The sequence below is a fragment of the Odontesthes bonariensis genome, chromosome 4, assembly GCF_027942865.1.
Source record: "Odontesthes bonariensis isolate fOdoBon6 chromosome 4, fOdoBon6.hap1, whole genome shotgun sequence".
In the NCBI taxonomy this organism is placed as follows: Eukaryota; Metazoa; Chordata; class Actinopteri; order Atheriniformes; family Atherinopsidae; genus Odontesthes; species Odontesthes bonariensis.
In genome coordinates this window covers 6,822,734-6,842,839 of record NC_134509.1, presented here as the reverse complement: position 1 = coordinate 6,842,839, position 20,106 = coordinate 6,822,734, and the positions used below count along the sequence as shown (strand labels likewise).

The 20,106-nt window shown below is 41.9% G+C and overlaps 3 protein-coding genes across 5 annotated transcripts; 1 reads left to right on the top strand and 2 right to left on the bottom strand.

Moving 5' to 3' along the window:
- Positions 1–267: 267 nt before the first annotated feature.
- Positions 268–7,798, bottom strand: LOC142378323 (GTPase IMAP family member 8). Its single transcript, XM_075462681.1, has 8 exons — positions 7,582–7,798; positions 6,446–6,771; positions 6,146–6,256; positions 5,630–5,752; positions 3,214–3,574; positions 2,811–2,870; positions 2,361–2,698; positions 268–2,218 (listed from the first exon to the last, which is right to left on the bottom strand). The coding sequence occupies exons 2-8, from the start codon at positions 6,767–6,769 to the stop codon at positions 638–640; spliced, it is 2,898 nt and encodes a 965-aa protein (XP_075318796.1). The 5' UTR covers positions 6,770–6,771; positions 7,582–7,798; the 3' UTR covers positions 268–637.
- A 1,637-nt stretch (positions 7,799–9,435) lies between these two features.
- On the bottom strand, positions 9,436–15,596 carry hmgxb4b (HMG box domain containing 4b). Of its 3 annotated transcripts, XR_012769604.1 has the most exons (9): positions 15,173–15,596; positions 14,393–14,506; positions 14,033–14,072; positions 12,073–12,146; positions 11,775–11,831; positions 11,620–11,688; positions 11,338–11,473; positions 9,781–9,903; positions 9,436–9,656 (listed from the first exon to the last, which is right to left on the bottom strand). XR_012769604.1 is itself a non-coding variant. In XM_075462678.1 (8 exons), the coding sequence occupies exons 2-8, from the start codon at positions 14,504–14,506 to the stop codon at positions 9,612–9,614; spliced, it is 804 nt and encodes a 267-aa protein (XP_075318793.1). In that variant the 5' UTR covers positions 15,173–15,596; the 3' UTR covers positions 9,436–9,611. The 3 variants fall into 3 exon arrangements, 2 of the variants coding, with proteins under 2 accessions (XP_075318793.1, XP_075318794.1); XM_075462678.1 differs by having other exon boundaries at positions 11,338–11,688; XM_075462679.1 differs by having other exon boundaries at positions 11,338–11,685.
- A 2,321-nt stretch (positions 15,597–17,917) lies between these two features.
- hmox1b (heme oxygenase 1b) lies at positions 17,918–19,877 on the top strand. The gene is made up of 6 exons (XM_075462676.1): positions 17,918–18,018; positions 18,169–18,222; positions 18,458–18,569; positions 18,649–18,864; positions 18,963–19,235; positions 19,368–19,877. The coding sequence occupies exons 2-6, from the start codon at positions 18,176–18,178 to the stop codon at positions 19,557–19,559; spliced, it is 840 nt and encodes a 279-aa protein (XP_075318791.1). The 5' UTR covers positions 17,918–18,018; positions 18,169–18,175; the 3' UTR covers positions 19,560–19,877.
- The last annotated feature ends 229 nt before the right edge of the window (positions 19,878–20,106 follow it).

Sequence of the window (20,106 nt, the reverse complement as noted above, 5' to 3'; positions counted from 1 at the left end):
ATCCCCTCCAACCCTGAAATATACTGTACCGCTAAGTCCATTTCATCTTCCATCTACAGACCAATGTGCACATTCCACGTGAGCAGCACTTTAAGAAGGTTGGTGAGGCAGCAAAGTCGCTGCTTTCTAACCGTTGCACAATCACAAAAAGTCAATGAATAAGGGTGAAAAAGTAGGAAGCTTCTGAAAAGGTTATGATAAAACTGTTAAAAATTATTACCACATTCTCACGATGCATTAAACTGAAAACAGACAACGATGCAGTCTTTTTATGATGCATGGATTTTAATGAGGCACAAGAGAATTACAGTGTTGCTCCTTATCTTTGACTTGCCAAATGAGCCGTCCTTGAATTTACACTTTAGTTTACAAAGGAACAGAAGCGTAATTGATAACTGCATTTTTACTTAGTCACCATAATAATTGTGTGCTTTGTTTTTATTTTCAAGAATTTGACAAAGCTTGCCAATAGTATTCAATGACAGGCATCAACATAGTTTTTAGTACACTCCAACAAACCACCTTGATGACTAAACTTATTTCATCTTTATAAATAAATATCAGCTAATCTACGATCTTTTGGAATGAAACAAGTTTTTATGTTTATTTTGACATTTTACATGCTCCATTCAATCCTTCATTCAGTTTTCAAACTTTTTCCTCCTTCTTTAATCACGCCATCAACGCCGTTGTTCATCATTCCCTGAACATTTCTTGTAGCCTCATCCATCTTCTCTGATGTGTTTTTGTTGCTAAATTTCCGTCTCCCCACCTCGGTAACAGCAGATCCAGCGGCTGCCCCGACCGCTCCACCAATCATCCCCCCCAAAAACACGCCTAACACCAGACCCAGCAGCAGACCTCCAATCACTACTTTAGGCACCCGTTTAGCAGAAGCCCCAATTTTCTCCCACACTGAACTCTCAGCCACCATTTCGATCCCCATTTTTGTCCCAGAGCCCACCTTCCCCCACACAGGACTCTGCACCACCTTCTTTGCTCCAGCTCCGAGCCCAGCTCCAACTTTTACTGAACCGTCTGCCACCAGTTTAGCTCCAGTTTTGGCACCAGAACCTACTTTTCCCCAAACAGAACTCTGCGCCAAATTCTTTGCCCCGGCTCCAATCCCAGATCCGACACGCATGGAACTGTCAGCCACTAGTTTGGCCCCTGAACCAACTTTCTCCCACATTGGACTTGCCCCCATTGCTTTTGCTCCAGATCCCACCCATGCAGAACCATCCACCACTACCTTGGGAACCCTATCTCCTACTGCTTTGGAAACCTGTTCTGCAGTAGCTCCAAACTTTTGCCACACAGAACTGTCAACCACTACCTTCTGGACATTCTGTGCACCACTGCCAACTTTTCCCCACACTGGACTACTTTTTACTTTTTTTGCTCCCTCTCCAAACAGAGCAGAGCTGTCCGATAACAGTTTGGGTAACATCTTTGCACTGGACTCCATTTTCTCCATAATGGAGCAGAGAAGTGAAGGGGACATGGTGGAATGTGTAATAGGAGGAAGGCTCTCAAGGTTTATGGTGCTTACACTCATCTCTGCCTCATCCCTTGTTTTCTCAATCTCCTCCTCTCTCGTGTCCTCTTCTGCCTCATCTACAGGCTGCATGCATGAATAAAGCCCCTGCCTCTCAGAGCTAAGCCGCCTAGCATCTCCTATCCTGTCTTGCTCTGGCCTTTTGCCCCTTCTCTCCCTTGAAATTTCGAGCTGTTTCTGCCTCACTTTGTTTTCTGCCTCCTGAAAAGCAGGAGAAGAATAACATTGTCCTCCAGCCTCCTTCACAGTCTGCTCCACTGTCTCTAGTAGCTCTGCCACATTCCTCTTCTCCCTCCAACCTTCTCCCATCTCCATCACATGAAACCTATCCCCACATTTTTCCACAAGTTTCAACAAATCCCCTCGCTGACTGGCGATGTAGTCCTCCACACTGTTGTTTCCAGCTGTCCCGCTTTCCCTCAGTCGATCTGCGTAAGTAAAAAGGACCACGGTGTGTCTCTGGACTGCTGCTGAGCCAAAAACAGTCTCAAAGGCCCCGAGAGCCTGCAGCTCGGTCTTTGCAGGCTGGTCTAACGGGACGCACAGGAGAAAGGCGTGAGGGCCAGGGCTAGATAAAGCAACGCAGGAGGAGATTTGAGCTCGCACCTCTTCTGGAGTCTGCTCTGAGTTGAACCAATCAGGAGTGTCCACTACTGCCACCTGCGGGTGAGACAAAAGACAACATGAAGCTAATTCCAGTGAAATCTGACTGGTTGCATTGTTTTATAATGCTACACAAGAAGATGGAGGATGACAATGATAATTTTGAGGTTTGGCAATATTAATACTTTTATACACTGACCTTTCTTCCATCAACTAGTGCCTTCTGTTTCTCACACTTCTGAGTGATTGTCGTGAAGCTGTCTGGACGGGAGTCAAACACCTCCTGCCCCAGTATGCTGTTGCCAGCTGCACTTTTCCCTGCTCCGGATCGCCCAAGCAATACCAGGCGAAGCTCCGGAGAGGACGAGGACAAAGAGGAGGATGAGGCAGACGAGGAGGATGTTGAGAACAAAGACGGAGAAACGGTAAACTTTGGCGAGGAGTGGGTGGAAGGCGAGAAGACGGGCGAAGGAGGAGGAGAGGAGGTAGGAGACGACTCTGGTGTTTTCTCCTCAAAACTGTTGATTCTGTGGTGAACTGAAAATCATCAAGTACATTTGGAAATCAAGATCATTAATATCCCTACTCAATATCATAGAAGTGAATGGGCCATCAAAGTGACATAAGACAGCGAGGTCCAGAGACTTACGAGTATATGTGATTTTTGGGGTTGATTTAACCTCAGAAATTTGTGAGAGTGTGGCTCCATCTGCAGGGAACAAAATCAGAGGAAAAGCTTTAATATTTTCTTTGCTCACTTTTGCCTTTTTACTAATTCAAGAGTCATGTTATGTGGTTGTCTCAGCTTTGTCTGTTTTTTTTTAACACAGTTACTCAAAAAGCTGAACTCATCTGAATATAAATTTTACCAGAGGTGGGTCATGGGCAAATTTAAAGTGACAAACCTTTGATCTCCTTCCACATCTGGATGCAAGGATTTTTTCTACTCAGCCTTAGCAGAGGTATTTGCTCTGAGACAACTCGTGTTAACACTGAGATGCAGGACAAATTGTGTAAAAACATTGGACATGCCCCAGCTGCACCTCATTTACCTGCATTTAGTCTGTAACTGGGTGTCTTGTTCAACAGCCGGTCATCTCGCGGCTGCGAATACGACTGCGGCTCCGGTGTTGGAGCTGAACAAAGACTGTTAGACACTTGGATCTCCACCACTTTTCCCTCCGTTTCATCTCTTTCTTCTCTTCTCATCCGCTCCAAGATGCTGACGGACTCCTCTCCTTGATCAACCCTGTCAGAGATGCTCCTCGATGCTTTTGCCCTTCTTGTCTCTTCCTTTTGTGCTGTGTAACTTTCCATGAGTTCTCGCTTTCGTTCTTTCACTCGTTTCTCCAGCTCTCTCTCCTGGTCAGTTTTCCTGATGTACAGCCCATTTTTCTGCACCATACTGTCCACCTATTGATAAACAAATAAAACCATAACTTTAACTGCAGGAATTAAAAAAATGTTACATTTGAATTTCAGGACAGGGGAGTTCAGCTTTATATTTGACCTTTAATTAACCAGGAATATTAGTCAAATTGGAAATCTCTTTTACAAGAGAGTCTTGGCCAAAACAGGCTTCAACTCAGGCCAACAAAGACAACTTAAATAAAATAAAAAATAAATAAACAAAATAAATTTGTACACATAATTTACACATACACATAAAGAGCACTTTGCTCTCAGACTGCAGGTCTACTTGTGGTTCCGAGAGTTTCTAAAAGTAGAATGGGAGGCAGAGCCTTCAGTTATAAGGCCTCTCTCTGTGGAACCAGCTGCCAGTAAATGTCCGGGAAGCAGACATCCTCAAAGCTTATAGTTAGGGATGGCTCAGGTGAACCTCAAACATCTCATAGTTATGTTGCTCTAGGCCTAGAATGCATGGGGACCTCCCATGATGCACCTCTCCTCACTCTACTCTCCTTTACTTTCCATGTGCATATGACATAATCTTGTGTTTCTCTTTCTCAGCAGGTATTCCTGGCCTGGTTTCATGGTGCTTATTGTCCCCTCTTTCCTGTCGTCTCAACCCCCAGCTGGTCGGGGCAGATGGCCGCCCTTCCTGAGTCTGGTTCTGCCCGAGGTTTCTTCCTGTTAAAAGGGAGTTTTTCTTTCCACAGCTGCCTCGTGCACTCTCAGGATGGGGAATTGGATTGAAGAGACGTTTCGGTGCAATCTGTTGGTTTCCTTAGATAGGCTACTTTTTTAAATTGGCTTTGTATGTATTAATTGAACTAATTTGGAATCTAATTAATTGGATTTGATTGGATTGAATTGGATTGTATCTTTGAAGTGCCTTAAGATGACATTTGTTGTAATTTGGCGCTATATAAATAAAATTTAATTTAATTTAATTCAATAATTTAAAGGAGCTATAACATCATACCTAAATATTTGATCAACTAAGGTCGCATTTACCGTCATATGTATTTGCCTCCAATATGTTTAATATTTACTTGAATTCATTTCGCAAGAGCAGATATCAAAGTCATTTGAGATTTTCGTCAATAAACCAATGGAGCAGCATTTTCAAAATGCCTTTTGTCCTCTCTCAGTAAAGGTTTGAAGGAAAGATAAAATGAATATGCCTTCAGAACAATCATGGTAACTTCCCAGACTTTTTTGAAGGACGTTAGAAGCAGACCAAAAATGCCAGCGGTTGAGTGTACGGGTGGACAAAGCACACCACTCAACTCAAGCATACAATGCAAAGTGGTGGGTAAGGCTTTTAACATCGGTAATGAAGCTCAATCCTTTGTGGCAAACTGTATCTTACAGGTGTGGAAGTATTACAGTACAGAAGTAGCACGCCAGTAAATAACATTTCCATGATCCTGCAGACACGGAAGTGGTCACAGCTAGCATCCTTTTGGCCCTTAAAGAAAGATTTGATTCTAAAGGTCTACTTTTATTTTCAATCTTTTTTTTTTTTTCAAGCAACTGCTGAATGTGAAGCATAAGGGAGAGAATTATCAATATGAATTCACAGTTTACTGTACTGGGTTACTGGTCCCATCCCTACGCCTTGAAAAGTGGTGACAGGTGGAGAATTCAGGAACTTTGGTTTTCTTGGATGATTCTTATGCCAATCACATTTGCAATGTATCAAGAGGACAATTTGCGATGTGACATCCTTTAAAATGTTGGTGATTTGTCTAATGAGTAAACATCTTTGATCATGGTCTTTGCATCTGATCAATACAACAAGTTTTAAAAACACTTTAGTGGTAGCTGTCGCTCCAGCTGGTGTTTCCAGGACACCACTTTGCCAGAACAGACGGACAGACTCACTTCGTAAAAACAACTGCACAGCTGTGGCTGCGAATGAATGTGATCATTAAACCCAGACCAGTCCTGAAATGCAGCTGCGTTTAAAGAGATGAAGCAGGATGCCTACTGCTCAACAGATAACTGGCTCAGTTATGACGTATGGTGGGAAAACCGTTAATTCAGAGCTTCCCAGCTCACCTTCTCCGCCAGCTCATGAACCTGCTCTCTGTCTTGTCGCCGACGGTTATTAAGGACATGGTACCTCCCTCCGCAGCGTTCAATTATCTGCCTCAGTCCCGGCTGTTCTGTCTGAAGGTATTCCTGTGGAAAAAACAACGAGGCGTAAGTGAATTTTGACTTGCATTTCTTTGCTCCTCCTCAGCTTTTTAAAACAGTACCTTAATTGGTAGAAACTGAGCCCGGTGAAAGGTTAGTATATAATGCAAAAATATCTGAAGGCCAGAAGGTGGAAGCAAACCACCATTTTTTTTTCAAAATACAGTATATTTAACATAACGTACTATTGTTTGAAAGCAGGTTAACATAATCAAAGCCAGAAGTTATATCAGGGAGAGCTTAGTGGACTGTATTGTACCAACAGTGAGCTTTAATGAAAGGTGGATCTCTAACATACAGTTTTAGATATTGGGTCAAGAATGACTTTATTTTTTTTTTGATGATGTTAAACAAGGGGTAGGTGTAAATCTCTAATACCTCCTTTGTTCTTCTCAACAAGTAGTCTCCACAGGTCAGCAGCACCAAGGTGTGATCCAGCACCTCCGTCCCAAATAAGTCTTCCAACTCTGCAGGAACCCGGCCCTCCATCTGGGAACGAACAGGTACTAAAAAGTCATCATTTGAAACTTAACTGAAAAATTCAGTCTATGTTGGACATACAGATGTGTTCAGCATACTGTATACTATGCTAGCTACACTTAAATGTAATTTGATCACACCTTTTCATCTTTGATACATGTAGGGAAAAAGGCAACTGGAGGGCAAACGTCCACTAACCTCTGTGAACTGGCCAACAGGCACCAGCAGCAAAACAGCATGTGGACCTGGTGCCACCAGAGTCATAGCCCGCTCCGTCTCCTTTCTAACACTTTCTTCCATTTTTCCACCGTTCCAGTACCATCTTGGAGCCTCCACCAGAGTCACATTCCTGCCGTCACTGAAGCCCTGTCGCTGCTGGCAACTCTTAGAGTCACTGGAAGAGGTGTGGGACGGCTGGCCCAGGATAGTGTCCGCTGATGATGTCTTCCCACATCCAATGTTCCCCAGAAGAATCAACCTGAGGTCTGAGGGTGAGGACCTCCGGAGGCTCTGCTCACTCATGCCTGATTTGGGAGAAGAGTGGAAGAAAAGGGTCAGATGCGCTACATGCTTTTAATAAATACTAAAAGTTGCTGCTATTATCCGCTGAACACTTCTAAAACCTGACAAAATCAAGGTAGTTTTTTCTTACTTTAACTCTGAATACATAACACCTTATAATGAAAGAGGATACAGAGAAAACTGGAGTAGCCAGTTGAACAGATATTATGTATAGACAACTTCTTTCTTTCATCTACTGTCCTTACACCGTGGTGCATGGTGCACAAGGAACTGGAAACATTGCTAATGCATGTGTGAGAACTTGCTTACTCTTTTGTTTGGATTCAAAACCACTTCCCTCAGATCTAAGTGTTTGATAAAACACACCTTGCCAGTCCAGTTGAGCTACATTCTGCCTGGACTTTTTTAATCAATTTAATTGATATGCGAAGCAGTCACAAAACATTCATGTTTAGCTCACAAAAACAAGGCCTGAACGTACGGTATGTAGTTTACTTTGACACCATGCACCACACAATAGCAGCAACGTGAACATATCTGGAACCAAAGTGAATCTGAGGAACTGCACTATTACTGAGCATAAAAAATGTCACATGAAAATTGTCTCTAGTTACTGTTTGCTAAAAGCAGAGACAGAATTCAAACCACGTCTTCAGCACACATTAAATACTAGTTTATTCTTCGCCACAGACTATTTAAATGGCCAAGAAACATCCGTTTGAGCAACACTAGTCCACAATTAGCTGCTACAGGTAAATCTGTCTCTTGTAATGGAAACAATGTATTATTTAAATAAAAGGAAATCTACTCACTTGTGTTTTTGAGTTCTAAGAAGCCACGTTCAGGTGTATATATATTTTTTTCATTCAGTTGGGAACTGAATTACATCTCCATCCAGACAGCTTCAGAACACGTCGGTTCCCAGTCGACTACTAAAAGGTGCCTCCTCAGGTGAGGTCTGCATTATCAGGGAGTAACTCATTTAACCACTCCCAACTTTAACCACGCATACGCACAAATTAAATGTTTATTTTTTTGTGTTGAACAGGTTTTTGTAGTCTGCAAGGTGCTAAGCATTCCAAGATGGGGCGGAGGAGGAACACCCGCTGGACATGTGAATCACTCCAACTTTGTTCGCCTGCCGCACCCATGAAGTCCTCACTGTCTGTCAAAGATGTTATTCACGGCTTATGGTTACCAAGGAGAACAGTTGGTAAACTGTGAAAACATGTGTTGTCATGCAGAGTTGTGACCGAAGGAAATTCCTAAAACAGGACCCGGAATTTATTTTCTACATGCTGTCTGAAAAGCTTGAAGCATAAAACTTTACTCATTTCATAGCCTGTGAATTTGGTTTGATCTATAAAAACTTTGTATAGCAAATAAATAACAATAATGGATAACATTACAAATGTCTTACAATAAACACCAATCAATAGCTATGGAAAGTTGGTTTGAAAGGGTAATAATTAATACTCTAAAACATTTGACAATCAGCATTTGCATTAATGAAATAATCTATTAAACATGAGCAATGATCAACAAGATAATATTTACCTTAACATGAGTCAAATCTTTTTGGAGTGGGGGACATTCTAAACTTTCAACTATGGGCAACGATTCAAATTCTTAATCTAATTAATCACATGATTTCCTAGATTAATCACGATTAATCGCATTTGTACGCAAAATCCAAAAATGAATTCAAAAGTAGCGTATAGTTTTTAGTTTTACTTTAAATGTGCTGCCATATGAATGAAAGTGCCATAACATTTGTTGTGCAAACATACTTTTAACATCAGCATCTTTCTGTCGTTTTTATGTAGAAGCCTCGCTCCACTGTCTGTTTCCTTGAATGACTTGCTGCTATCAGTTGTGTGTTTTGCCTTTAAGTGATATTTTATACTGGAACTACTGCGCTGAGAAGACAATTCAACTTGGCTGTGTTTACAGATGACTTTGGTTCTGTCGACTCCGCCGTCTGGAAGAACTTTAAAATTAAAATGGCAGAGTAAAAGTTCCGTACCCTTCTCCAGGTTTGGTGGATCCGCCGATTACTTTCTTTTCCGGTTCCACAGCAGACAGCAACAGACTTTTACAAAATTAAAGCCTGTGAGCAACAGACTTTTACAAAATAAAAGCCTGTGAGCAACATACTTTTACTATAATAAAAAAATAATAAAACAGGGGTGGTCCGTGGTGTAGTGGGTTGAGCAGGCGCCCCATGTACAGAGGCTATAGTCCTCGCTGCAGCTGGTCCCGTATCGGACGGCCCTGTGCTGTGTGTCGTTCCCTCTCTCTCTGCCCCCCCTCTTCCTGTCTCTCTGAACTTTGCAATCCATTAAAGGCACAAAAGCCCCCCCCCCAAAAAATGCATTTTATTTTTTTAAATAAACATGCAACACTCACAGAACTGTTAACTTTAATGTGTTTCAAAAATGTGTTTTTTTCTGAGATGAACAAATCAGCTAAACCATAATTATATGTGCTTTAAGACATTTTAAAGGAATATGTTAACACTTACGTTGGACATTCATGTTGTCAACATTCCTGTACTAAAGCGATGTGACGCCTGAGCTTTAATGTGACTCAAGCCCGTATCTAAAGTTTTCCAGTGACACAGGATCTCTTTTTCAGAGCTCAAATGAAAAATGAAACTCGCATAATTCAGCGTTCACGTATGTTGTTTAATCAGATAACCAATGTAAGGCAGTACACATGTATATTCGATTAGGATATGACATTCACACAAACATGATGTCTGTAAATAAATGGGATTTGTCCAAAAGTGTCTTTCAGTGTATCATTGTTGTCTACAACCACCGGGGTCTTCTGTCCCCACTTACAGCCCAGGCATCACATAAGCAAGGTTTTCCAGAGTGGAGGCCTTAAAAAGGGATATAAGCATGTGTTCTCTTAACAGGTAACATTTCCCTTAGGTGAACCGTGCACATGTAACAGAGTGTAAAGTATGGAGTGTGTATGCGTGGTTAACTGGCTGCATTGCTCACCAATGTGCATTCTGTGCAGCTTGCCAGCTCAGGTATCTGTGTGGTGAGGCCCATTAGTGGAGCCAGAGCACACAGCAGAGAGTCCAAGAGTAGAGAGAAGGTACTCGACATGCACACCATTTTCTGTAGAGAGGCACAGAGACGCCTGCGTGACCCCTTTAAGCACTGAATATGTTGCAACAGCAATCAAATAGTTTGAAGACATAGAAGATCCATAACTGGTATTGAAAGCAGAATGCTTTCCCACTTGTGCTTGATGAAGGATTTTTCACACGATGGGCAGTTCGGGGCTTCTTTTTATCATGCTTTATGTTTTACAAAATAGAAAGCTTTCAATGGATGGCAGATCTGGGCAGCAGGCAGACCAGTTTAACTCCCACTTCCAGAACCATCTTACTGTTTTAATACATGCGGAATTAGATTTGGCATTCCATGTTACCCATACTAAGTGCAGAGGCTGGCTTTTTTTAATTGTTGTGCTGAGGCTTGGCGGTATTTTCTCTCCCTTCGTATCACTGCCTGCTGCCGCCTGCCGACAGCCGCACCTGTTACAGTGTTTGCTGCTCGGAAGCAGGGGACTGCTCGGTCTGCACAGTTTACACAGCACGCAGTGATACGAAGGGAGAGATAAAATAGCGCCAAGCGATTGTGAGGTCTGACTTTTTCCTGGACAACGATTTTGTGATGCAAATGTATTACTCTTTTGAACGCATATTGATTTGAGAAGCAAAACACTTTATTTTTGTGGCCCCAGCCAGTTAGCCGGACTACCTTCGTCAACACCAAAACGAGGCTGGAACTCTGCTCACAGGACGCAGCAGGGGGTAAGAAAATGTTCATAAATGATATTGCTAGTATGGGATGTCATACAGTTTCGTGTCAAAAGAGGCGAACTATCCCTTTAACTAAACTGCTACAAGTCTTTAGATGCCCCTGTCACAAATTTTCTAAAATGTGCTGATGGCATCACATTTATTTATGCAGGTCTCAAAATAGAAGCTTTTGCAGTTTCAACATCCCCACTTACTGTGAAACAGGACTGTACATAGCCTACCGGAATTATTTCAGTCCTATACAGTCCAGCTTATAGTCCACAAACTTTTCTGTTGACTGATTTATTTGGATGATCCTGGCACGTGTTGGAGTGAGCAACTGTGCTCACAGATCTCAAATTACTATCTTTTTCCCAACAAACATTTGCTCAGTGGCTCAACTTTGAATGTAAACAGAAAAAAGTACATAATGTGATGTCTAATAGTCAGAAATTCTTTTGTGTAATTGCTTTCTGTCAGACTTTATACTGTAGTAAAACATTTGATTCACAAGGTTTTTTGAGCACTGCAGTAAATTTGCAGTTTTTGCCCCAACATACACCAGGAATCCCTCCTTTCAATGAAGAAGTGGAGAATTAAAGCTAGCATTACTTGGAGGGCCACAATATATATATACACTATCTCAACGGGGCATTTTCAAAGTAAAATAAACTATAATAAATCCTCTAAGTAGAAATTAACAGCATATTTTAGATTATTTTTTGTCTTAACTCTATCTACTCACATTTGTCTCCTGAAGATGGTGTCCAATCAGAGACAAGGATTCCCCTAAGAGGTGTAAGTGAGCCGCAGCACTGACAGGATCCTGGTCAGAGGAACAGGGACTTCTGGATGTGGAACCGAGAGCTTCCCAGGCTGAACTGGTCAAACCGCACAAAGACCCAAAGGGACAGCTGGTGTCAGTGAAGAGGCCAGTCACTTCAGAGTTAGCAATGGCTGTGACTGCACCAGGAATGCGTATAGACAAAAGAGGCCTGTCTGACACTGGGGGGGCAGGTGTCTTTACCTGACCGTCTGCCATGTTGTGCTGCTTATCTAGACATACCCACTGCTCCATTGTGGGACTTGGACTCTTCTGGTGGAAACATAAATGTTGAAAAATATATTTGACTGAAACGGTAATAAGAAAATATCCTTGGCTACTGAGCGCGTTATAATTACCTGACCTCTGCTGCCCTCTACTGTGCAAAATGAATACAACAAGTTGTCTTGGATGTTCTGAAGAAGAGTTCACAAAACAGTCATAGTTATTAGATCCACACATATACATACATACATATATACGTGCAAGCATTCTCTATCTAATGCTCTCTCTGTCTCACACACACACTTGTCTGTCTTACTAGACTCTAACTATGATATCATATTTGATGATAATCAATTCATTTGAACATTTTACAACAAATTCAACCTAAGAGTAAAATGCATTTGATGTCATTTTCTCACAGCCTGTAGTCACCTCTTCCTCTCCTCTCACTGTCCATCTGTCCTGTGATACAAAGACTGGATATGCAGGGAAGGTACCAGAGGACTCTGCACAATGAAGTTCAAGATCAGACCGGCTATTATCTGTGAGCTGCATTTCAACACTAAATAACACGGGACAATCAGAGTCTTTGCAAATTTGACACCATCACTTTTTGCACAGTTCATTAGCCGAGCCAAAAACTTCCATTCCCCCTGTTTTCTTTATCTACAATTTAGTCATACTACACTACCTCAACACAGAATGAAATCATACACACTGGGTTTAAAAAAGGCTCCATCTTTGCGCACACTCCCTGTAATGAGTAATGTAATCATGCAAACCTTATTTCCAGAGAAGTTGGGAAATGGGCCAAAATTAAAAACACTCCAATGACACATGAATGTGTAATTGCTTGAAATAGGCACAATACCAGTATGGGGGGGCTTCCAGTATACTCACTGACCAACTTCATTGCATTTAGAAAAATTTGAACAAATTTTAAATGTTATGCCAGTAACACACAAAAAAGAAAAGATTGTGACAGACATAATCCCTCCATTTAAATACCAAACACATTTTAAACCATTCGGGAACTGAGGATTCTCATCGTTGGGATTTTTCAGGAGGAATCTGCGTCCCTTCTTACTGAATGCAGCATTTCAGCTGCTCAAAAGTCTGCGGTTGTTGCCCGATTCTCCTCTTCATCATGCACCATGTTTTCAGTAAGGGACAGATCTGGAGTGCAGTTAGGCAATCAAACACGCACACTCTGTATGCATGGAGCCACGCTGTTCTAAGTCATGCAGCCTGGCATTGTCCTGCATATCTCCCGGTAGAATCTGACGGTCGCAAACATCTAAAAATTCCAATGAACTTCTATGCATCAATAGGAGTGTCCCACATAATGCTGGTCATCCATGCTATGGACATGGATGCCCCATACCATCACAAATGTTGGCTTCTGCACCTTTCGCTTAGAACAGTCTGGATGGCCTTCCTCATAAATGGCATGAAGAGCCAGATGGCACTTTTCTCCCAAAAGCAGCTGAAACATGGACCCATAGGACCACAGAACATGTGTCCCTTGTCTTTCTGTCATCTGAGATGAGCTTGTGTTCAGAGGACTCAGCAGCGTTTCTGCGCTGAGTTCATATATAGCTTTCTCCTTGTGTCATACAGTTTCAGGTTACATTTCTGGATGCAGCGGCAGGCCGTGTTGAATCATTTTCCAATTTGTTCCCGAGCCTATGTGGCTATACTGGTTGCATGAGATGGTTCCTCAACATTGCTGCCTGAGGGCTCAACGGTCGTGCACACCAAACAGGGGTTTCCATTCTCAGCCTTTACGCACAAAGATTTCCCCTGACTCCCTGAATCTTTTCACCGTATTATACTTCGCAGATGTATAATACAAAAAATATTAATGATTCCCTGACAGACTTTGACACAAAGTAGTGAGCCGCATCCCATCCTTGCTTTGAAAGACTCAGCCTTTTGGTGGGTGCTGTTATTGTACCCAATGGACACCCTAACCTCTCACCAATTAATCACCCGACTGCAGAGTCTTCCAGAACTGTGCTACTTCTATAAAAAAAAAAAAAATTCTTCTTTGAACTTTTCTGTGTATTGCTGGCATCAAATTGTATTCATATTTTCTAAATACAATCAAATTAGTCAGGACACTGAAAATAATTTCTTTGGACTTTTATAAAGTTGAATAAAAATTCAAATAAATGAACAAATCACAGATTTAAGCTTTTATTGCACTTAGAAAAAAAAGAATGTCCCAACCTTTCTGGAAATCGGGTTTGTACCTGATGAGATCAATTTCAACTAATAAAACGTCCACGTAGACACAGCAGACTCATGATTATCTGCAGCACAAATTGTATAATAAATAGAAATGTCATTCATTCAATCTGCACAGCTAAAGCTGAAGTTTAAGCCTTACCAATATGTTGTATCCTCTCCATCAAGGAGCCATTTGATTCCTGAAAAAAAAAAGTAATAAAAACACTTTTAGGATGATCAAGAAATCTCAGGGAAACATATAATATTACTTATCTAAAATATTTGCCCACAACAACAATTTAGTGATCTAATAATGCTGCCAATTGTTATATCTATGATAACTGGAAGTGTGAAAGGATACACCAAACTCCAAAAGGGTTGTTAAGGAACATCAGCCGTAAGAATCCACGTACAGGATTGCAACAACAAGAGAAACTGGTTCCCATGTGCATCATTAAAGTATTTGTTGTTGCAACTGAAGGCCAATTAAGAAATAAATAAAGAAAACAACTTGGTCCACCTGCTGAAAGCTCTTGGTGCCACGTTCCTCAGCCTCCAGGTACTTCATCACCCGAAAGTCTTTGTACGGTCTTTCTTTGTCTCTCGGGCTCATTACGTTTGCTTCACCATCCATCTGCACAGACAGAAATCTAAATCAAATCAAATCAAATTTATTTATATAGCACATTTCATGTACAAACAATTCAAAGTGCTTTACATAAAATAAAAGCATTGCAGCAGGGAGTGGAAGAAGCATTAAAAATACATAAAAGAATATAAAGAGAGACGAATCAAATCACAGAAATGACAGAGCTGGTTATTTCTTAGGGAACTAGGTTGTTAGCTTCTGCAGTCACCACATCTGAACACGATTTAACAGCTGTGGGAGACTTTGGACTGATATGTGTGTGCTTTCCACCATCATTTAAACATAAAATGTGTGAATATGGTGTCCCAATCCCTTTAGGATACTGCAAGACTATTCGGCAAAGTATCACATCGCTAAACCATTATATGGAGTTGGCTCAATAGTCTCTATTAAAAGTACACGATGTTCTCGATGTACCTGAAAGGTGTGTCTAACCAACGTTAGCTGACTTAAGAAAGTCTCACACGGTCAGGTGAATAATTAATCTTTATTCTTCTCATCTTTATCAGCGCGTGACTTAACCTGACGGTGATCACATCACTTATGTAATGTTAAAAAGGGAGGTGGATAATACCAGCAAGGTGTTGGTGACAAATACGTCTTGCAGGCCAAGAAACAAGCCAATAGTTAAAAAGTTTGACGGTTACTTACTTTGCTGGGAAAGAGACTGACTGCAATAACACTAGTAACACTGGATAAATTAGGAGTAGTGCTCCAGTGTAACTTTGTGGTTTTGGGCGTTTTTTTTTTTTTTTTTTGTCAATCTAAAACAAATGAAAACGGACTGCTCAGTCAGCTAAAGACAAGCTGCAACACGTCATATTTCAAGTTGAACGTCTGACGCCGTTTCCACGTTACAGCGAGAGTTGGCAGTTGGTTGCAGCTGACGTCGAAACGTCTGCCTGTATGGGGTGAACGACACGATATGGGAACGTCCTGACCTGCTGTCCCCCTAGTGTATTCTCACGAGAATACACGGCTCAGCTCTCTGTGTTTTCTGCAGCTCACTGTGCGGGTCTAAATCTTCAGTTTAGTTCACAGCATTGGCGTACCGTGGTGAAGTTGGTTTGATATTCGGATATTCGACAGATATTCACAATAAGGAAATAATGTGTCTTTTTTTTCCCAAGCCACGTGACCTAGTGACTCCAAACCAATGCAGAATAGTTCTCCTATATAGAACCAACCACGCAGACCTTTTTTTTTTTTACATCAATTGTATGCACACTCTATTTTATATGATTTTTTAAGGAAAAGCCATTATTTCCTATAGGGAATGGTCTATTTTTTTCAATACCTCCCAAGCCAATTGTGACCTAGTGAATCATATAAAATAGTGTGTGCATACAATTGATGTAAAAAAAGGTGTGTGCGGTTGGTACTACATGGGAGAACTATTCTGCATTGGTTTGGAGTCACTGGGTCACATGGCTTGAGAGTATTGGAAAAAAAGACACCTTATTTCCTTATTGTGAATATCTGTCGAATATCCGAATATCCAATATCAAACCAACTTCACCACGGTCATTGGCGTTACCAGGAAAAAGACATTGGTTGTGCACCAGTGTGTGCCAAATTTCTTTCCAACAGAGTGTTACACCTCCACAAACATTCAAAAGAATGTATTTCTCGAAGACAACATTATTAACACAAAACATATCCATGCGTCGTGTGCGTTCTCATCAGTAATATTCACAGCGGGTCTATTCACTCGTGCTCTCAAATAAATCAATAACAAAGTAATACAAAAAGCACACTGTGTTCTATAAAAAAACACCGCAAAAACATAACACTCGCTCACTTTAAAGGGCAAGACGGCGTGGCTTGGCGATTGAACGCATTTATTATTGAATCAGAAATAACGCTACGCCGGGTTGGCATGTGTCGCAACGCATCGTCTGGCGGGGATTTTTTGGGTGTGCCAACAGCCTCTTTGGGTTCACGCCATTGGTTCACAGGACTTGCTGTCTCACGTTTACCCCTCCCTTCCCCATCAGCTGCTGTGCTGAGTCACGATAGGCTGAAGCGCCACTTCGTGATTTAGTAGATGACCATTGCGTGTCGCTGTAACTGTCTCAGCAGACTGCAGCGTGTTTTTCATATAAAATCTGTCCAGAGATGCAATATGTTTACGAACCCTAGATGGAAAAAAAAACCCATCAAGTCCTGATAGTCGACGAGGAGAACCCAGTTAAATAAACGAGACAAGGAAATCCGACTTAGTCATTTATTTAAGAACAAACTATTGGGCATAATCAGACAGAGATCATTTCTACACAATGGCTTGAATGAATGATGTCATTTTTCTGTATTGTACAGCTTCAGCTCTAGGATGTTGGTGGGTTTCCTCACATGAACTGCTCACCTCGTTCTTTTATTCTTCTTATAACTATTATTTGGTCTTTTCTTTTTGTTGTGCAGCATGACCCACTTTCCCTTGAGACAGAGCCATCCTGGCATTTTCCTTTGGAATTCAGAAGTATGGTTCAGAGTTCATTGTTGAATCATTAACGACAAGCCATCCTACCCAGATACCAAGAATCATTTAATCACATTAATACTACTATGTTTCCCACTAAGGCAGGAATGCAGAATTTTCCCTTCTTCTGACATGTTGTCTGTCTTTTAAACCAAAGCACTTTCTCAGTAGCCATCTGGCTGCTCCACGTGCTCTTTAGCAGACATCAGATGGGTCGCAGTGTTCTTTTTGGAGGGCACTGTGCTGTTGGTTTAACATTCCATCAGTATCAGTGATACCCCACAACAATTGATAACAACTTCCAGTTCCGGATCTATGGTTATTTCAGACATTATGAATGCAGACTTAGAAAGCTGCATGTTTCATCGTATGCTGTAACACTGCTGCATCAGGCTTCACAGATTTTATCTGATGAAGTGTCTCAATGATCAGACATGAATGTTGCCATACTTAGCAGTGATCTTACAATGTGGTTAAACTTGTTAATTTTTCTGGCGAACTGATGGTACAATCATGTGATTGTTTCCCTCTATCATCAGATCATTAGTCACTGTTTCAACATGTCCTCCCACTCCAGCAGAAACTCTCAGTGTCATGTTTAGACTTGGCTCCTCCTCTCATCTGGTTCAACTTTGGAATCTCAAAGCTGCACTGTCACATTTAGCGCTCATGCCCCCACCTCCGTCCGGTTCTCCAGGGCATTACTGAAACGTCCTTTCACTCTAAAGTCCCTCCCTCAACATTTTCCCAAGCTATACTCAAAGCCGCTGCATCATGTTAACTCCCAGTCCCTCCCACTGTTCCTGCTGAAGCTGCTGCATCATGTTTAGCAGGGGTGTTGTGACTCCCAGTTCCTGTTTTCATCCGGCAGATGGGGGGAGGAGACAGAAGCAGACCAGAGTATAAAGTCGGGAGAGGACTGAAGGCACACAAAGTGGACTGGACATCCAGAGAGAGAAAACAGAGGGACCAGAGACCAAACTATCAAATCTGTAGGATTACAGCTTTACCACAACTAGTGAGTTGAACACAACAGTATTATTGTTTCGGGGCCATACCCTTTTGCTGATTTCTTGAAATCCTAAATGATATAGGTTATCATGCTGTAATTTATTCATTTTCTGTAAAAGCACGTTTCTGACGGCTTTATTTTATTTATTTTTTTAAGGTCCACAATGGAAACAGAGAGAAAGACTCAGGCAGCAGAGCAGATGACTGAAAGGTGAGATTTTTCACATCTCTAAATCCACTAATAATGCTGTGGCAACCAAAGGAGAGTTACCAGTAACAGCACATGTGCAGAGTTTTGATTTCACAGCTTCTTCCCATAACCTTTCATTTTCTGTCAATTGTGTGAAACAACTTTGTGGCCTCGGTCTCTACAGAAGCCTAAAAGTACAAAAAAGATTTAAAATCGAGTTTGCCTTGTGCTGATTGCGATTCATCTCCTCTCTCAGGGACCTGTCGGAGCAAATCAAAAAGGTAACTAAGGAGAATCATGTCAAAGCAGAAAACACTGAACTCATGCTGAGCTTCCAACGGGGACGAGTCACACTTCCACAATATAAGGTAGTAATCCCTTCAAATCCAATGTGGAGATGAGTTTACTTTTATCTTTGCCTGACACCACCTCTCCTCCCCCCTGCAGCTCCTCCTGTGCTCTCTCTATGAGATCTACCTGGCTTTAGAGGAAGAGATGGATAGGAACTCCGACCACCCTGGTGTCGCACCCATTTACTTCCCCGCTGAACTGGCCAGGCTGGAGGCCATCGAGAAAGACCTGGAACACTTCTACGGCCCAGGCTGGAGGGAGAAAGTGGTTGTTCCCGCCGCTACTGAAAGATACTGCCACCGACTCCGTCAGGTGGGCCAGAGTTTTCCGTCACAGATCCAACACAAATCGCTTTCATTTTTCTACCAGGTGATCTCCACTAACACGGTTTATCTCTGTGTACTTTTCAGATTGGTAAAGAAAACCCTGAATTCCTAGTTGCCCATGCATACACCCGTTACCTTGGAGACCTGTCGGGGGGACAGGTTCTTGGTCGGATCGCACAGAAGTCCATGGGGCTGAAAGGAGGCGAGGGTCTGTCTTTCTTTGCTTTCCCTGGCGTTTCCAGCCCCAACCTCTTCAAGCAGCTCTATCGCAGCCGAATGAACAGCGTGGAGCTGACAGAGGAGGAGAGGACCGGCGTGCTGGAGGAAGCCGTCAGGGCCTTCGAGTTAAACATCCAAGTAAGAGGCAAACGTTTGGGCATGTAGAGAAAATGCCACACTGAAGGTAGTCGCATACATGAGATTACCCTTTGCTCTCACAGTTAATTATTCGCAACACAAACAGCTGAGGCACTTTCTCTTGTTTTACAGGTCTTTGAAGACTTACAGAAGATGCTGAGTGTCACCGAACACAAGCCGGAGGACCGTTTAACAAACTCCAAACCAGTAGCTGCTAAAACACTCCAGATCATAGGAATCATCAACAGTGCCCCACTGATCAGGATGGTGCTGGGACTCTTTGTAGCTCTGGCTACCGTCAGTGTGGGAATCTATGCTTTATAGAGGGTTGACTTTGAAGGACTAATTTAAACGACTGTTAAGTTTTCAGGATCTTTGCTTTTGACTAAAAAAAAAAAAAAAGTGTTAAAAACCCAGATCTGATCAGAATCCTGTAGGATACTATATCAAAGAAAAAAAAATGATAAGAAATGTTTGTACAAAATAAGTGAAAATCAAATGTATGATGTCACATTTCAGAGACACCCTCTTACTGTTCTCTCTGCTACACTGATTTTATGTTCAATACTGTAAATACTGTACTAAACTCTGTAAATACGTGCCTTTTTTTAAATTTAAATAAAGTCTTTTGCTAATGGGAAATGTCTTTTTCTCTTTTGTGCGGTTTGTATTTGTCGGAGCTTTAATTTCCCGTGCCCACACACCATTTTCTTGTAGCAGGTAGGACACTGTTGACGTTAAAGGTGCAGTCGGTGGATATTTTTCACTCATGGTACCTGCTGTATGCTACATGAGATGAAGATGCCCTATCATGGTTTCCCAGATGCTATTGGGATGCTTGTTTGCTCCAGATTACGACCAAATGCCGTCA

What these genes read in the sequence shown, in the direction of transcription:
- LOC142378323 (XM_075462681.1), bottom strand. Translation starts at nt 6,769, where the DNA reads ATGAGTGAGCAGAGCCTCCGGAGGTCCTCACCCTCAGACCTCAGGTTG. An exon ending in TGTTGAGAAGAACAAAGGAG is followed by an intron (nt 5,753 to 6,145) that starts GTATTAGAGATT and finishes TTTTTTCCACAG; the next exon opens with GAATACCTTCAGACAGAACA. An exon ending in CCCAAAAATCACATATACTC is followed by an intron (nt 2,699 to 2,810) that starts GTAAGTCTCTGG and finishes GATGATTTTCAG; the next exon opens with TTCACCACAGAATCAACAGT.
- hmgxb4b (XM_075462678.1), bottom strand. Translation starts at nt 14,506, where the DNA reads ATGGATGGTGAAGCAAACGTAATGAGCCCGAGAGACAAAGAAAGACCG. An exon ending in CAGTGAGAGGAGAGGAAGAG is followed by an intron (nt 11,832 to 12,072) that starts GTGACTACAGGC and finishes ACTCTTCTTCAG; the next exon opens with AACATCCAAGACAACTTGTT. An exon ending in GCTGCACAGAATGCACATTG is followed by an intron (nt 9,657 to 9,780) that starts GTGAGCAATGCA and finishes TCCCTTTTTAAG; the next exon opens with GCCTCCACTCTGGAAAACCT.
- hmox1b (XM_075462676.1), top strand. Translation starts at nt 18,176, where the DNA reads ATGGAAACAGAGAGAAAGACTCAGGCAGCAGAGCAGATGACTGAAAG. An exon ending in GCAGAGCAGATGACTGAAAG is followed by an intron (nt 18,223 to 18,457) that starts GTGAGATTTTTC and finishes CTCCTCTCTCAG; the next exon opens with GGACCTGTCGGAGCAAATCA. An exon ending in TCACACTTCCACAATATAAG is followed by an intron (nt 18,570 to 18,648) that starts GTAGTAATCCCT and finishes TCCCCCCTGCAG; the next exon opens with CTCCTCCTGTGCTCTCTCTA.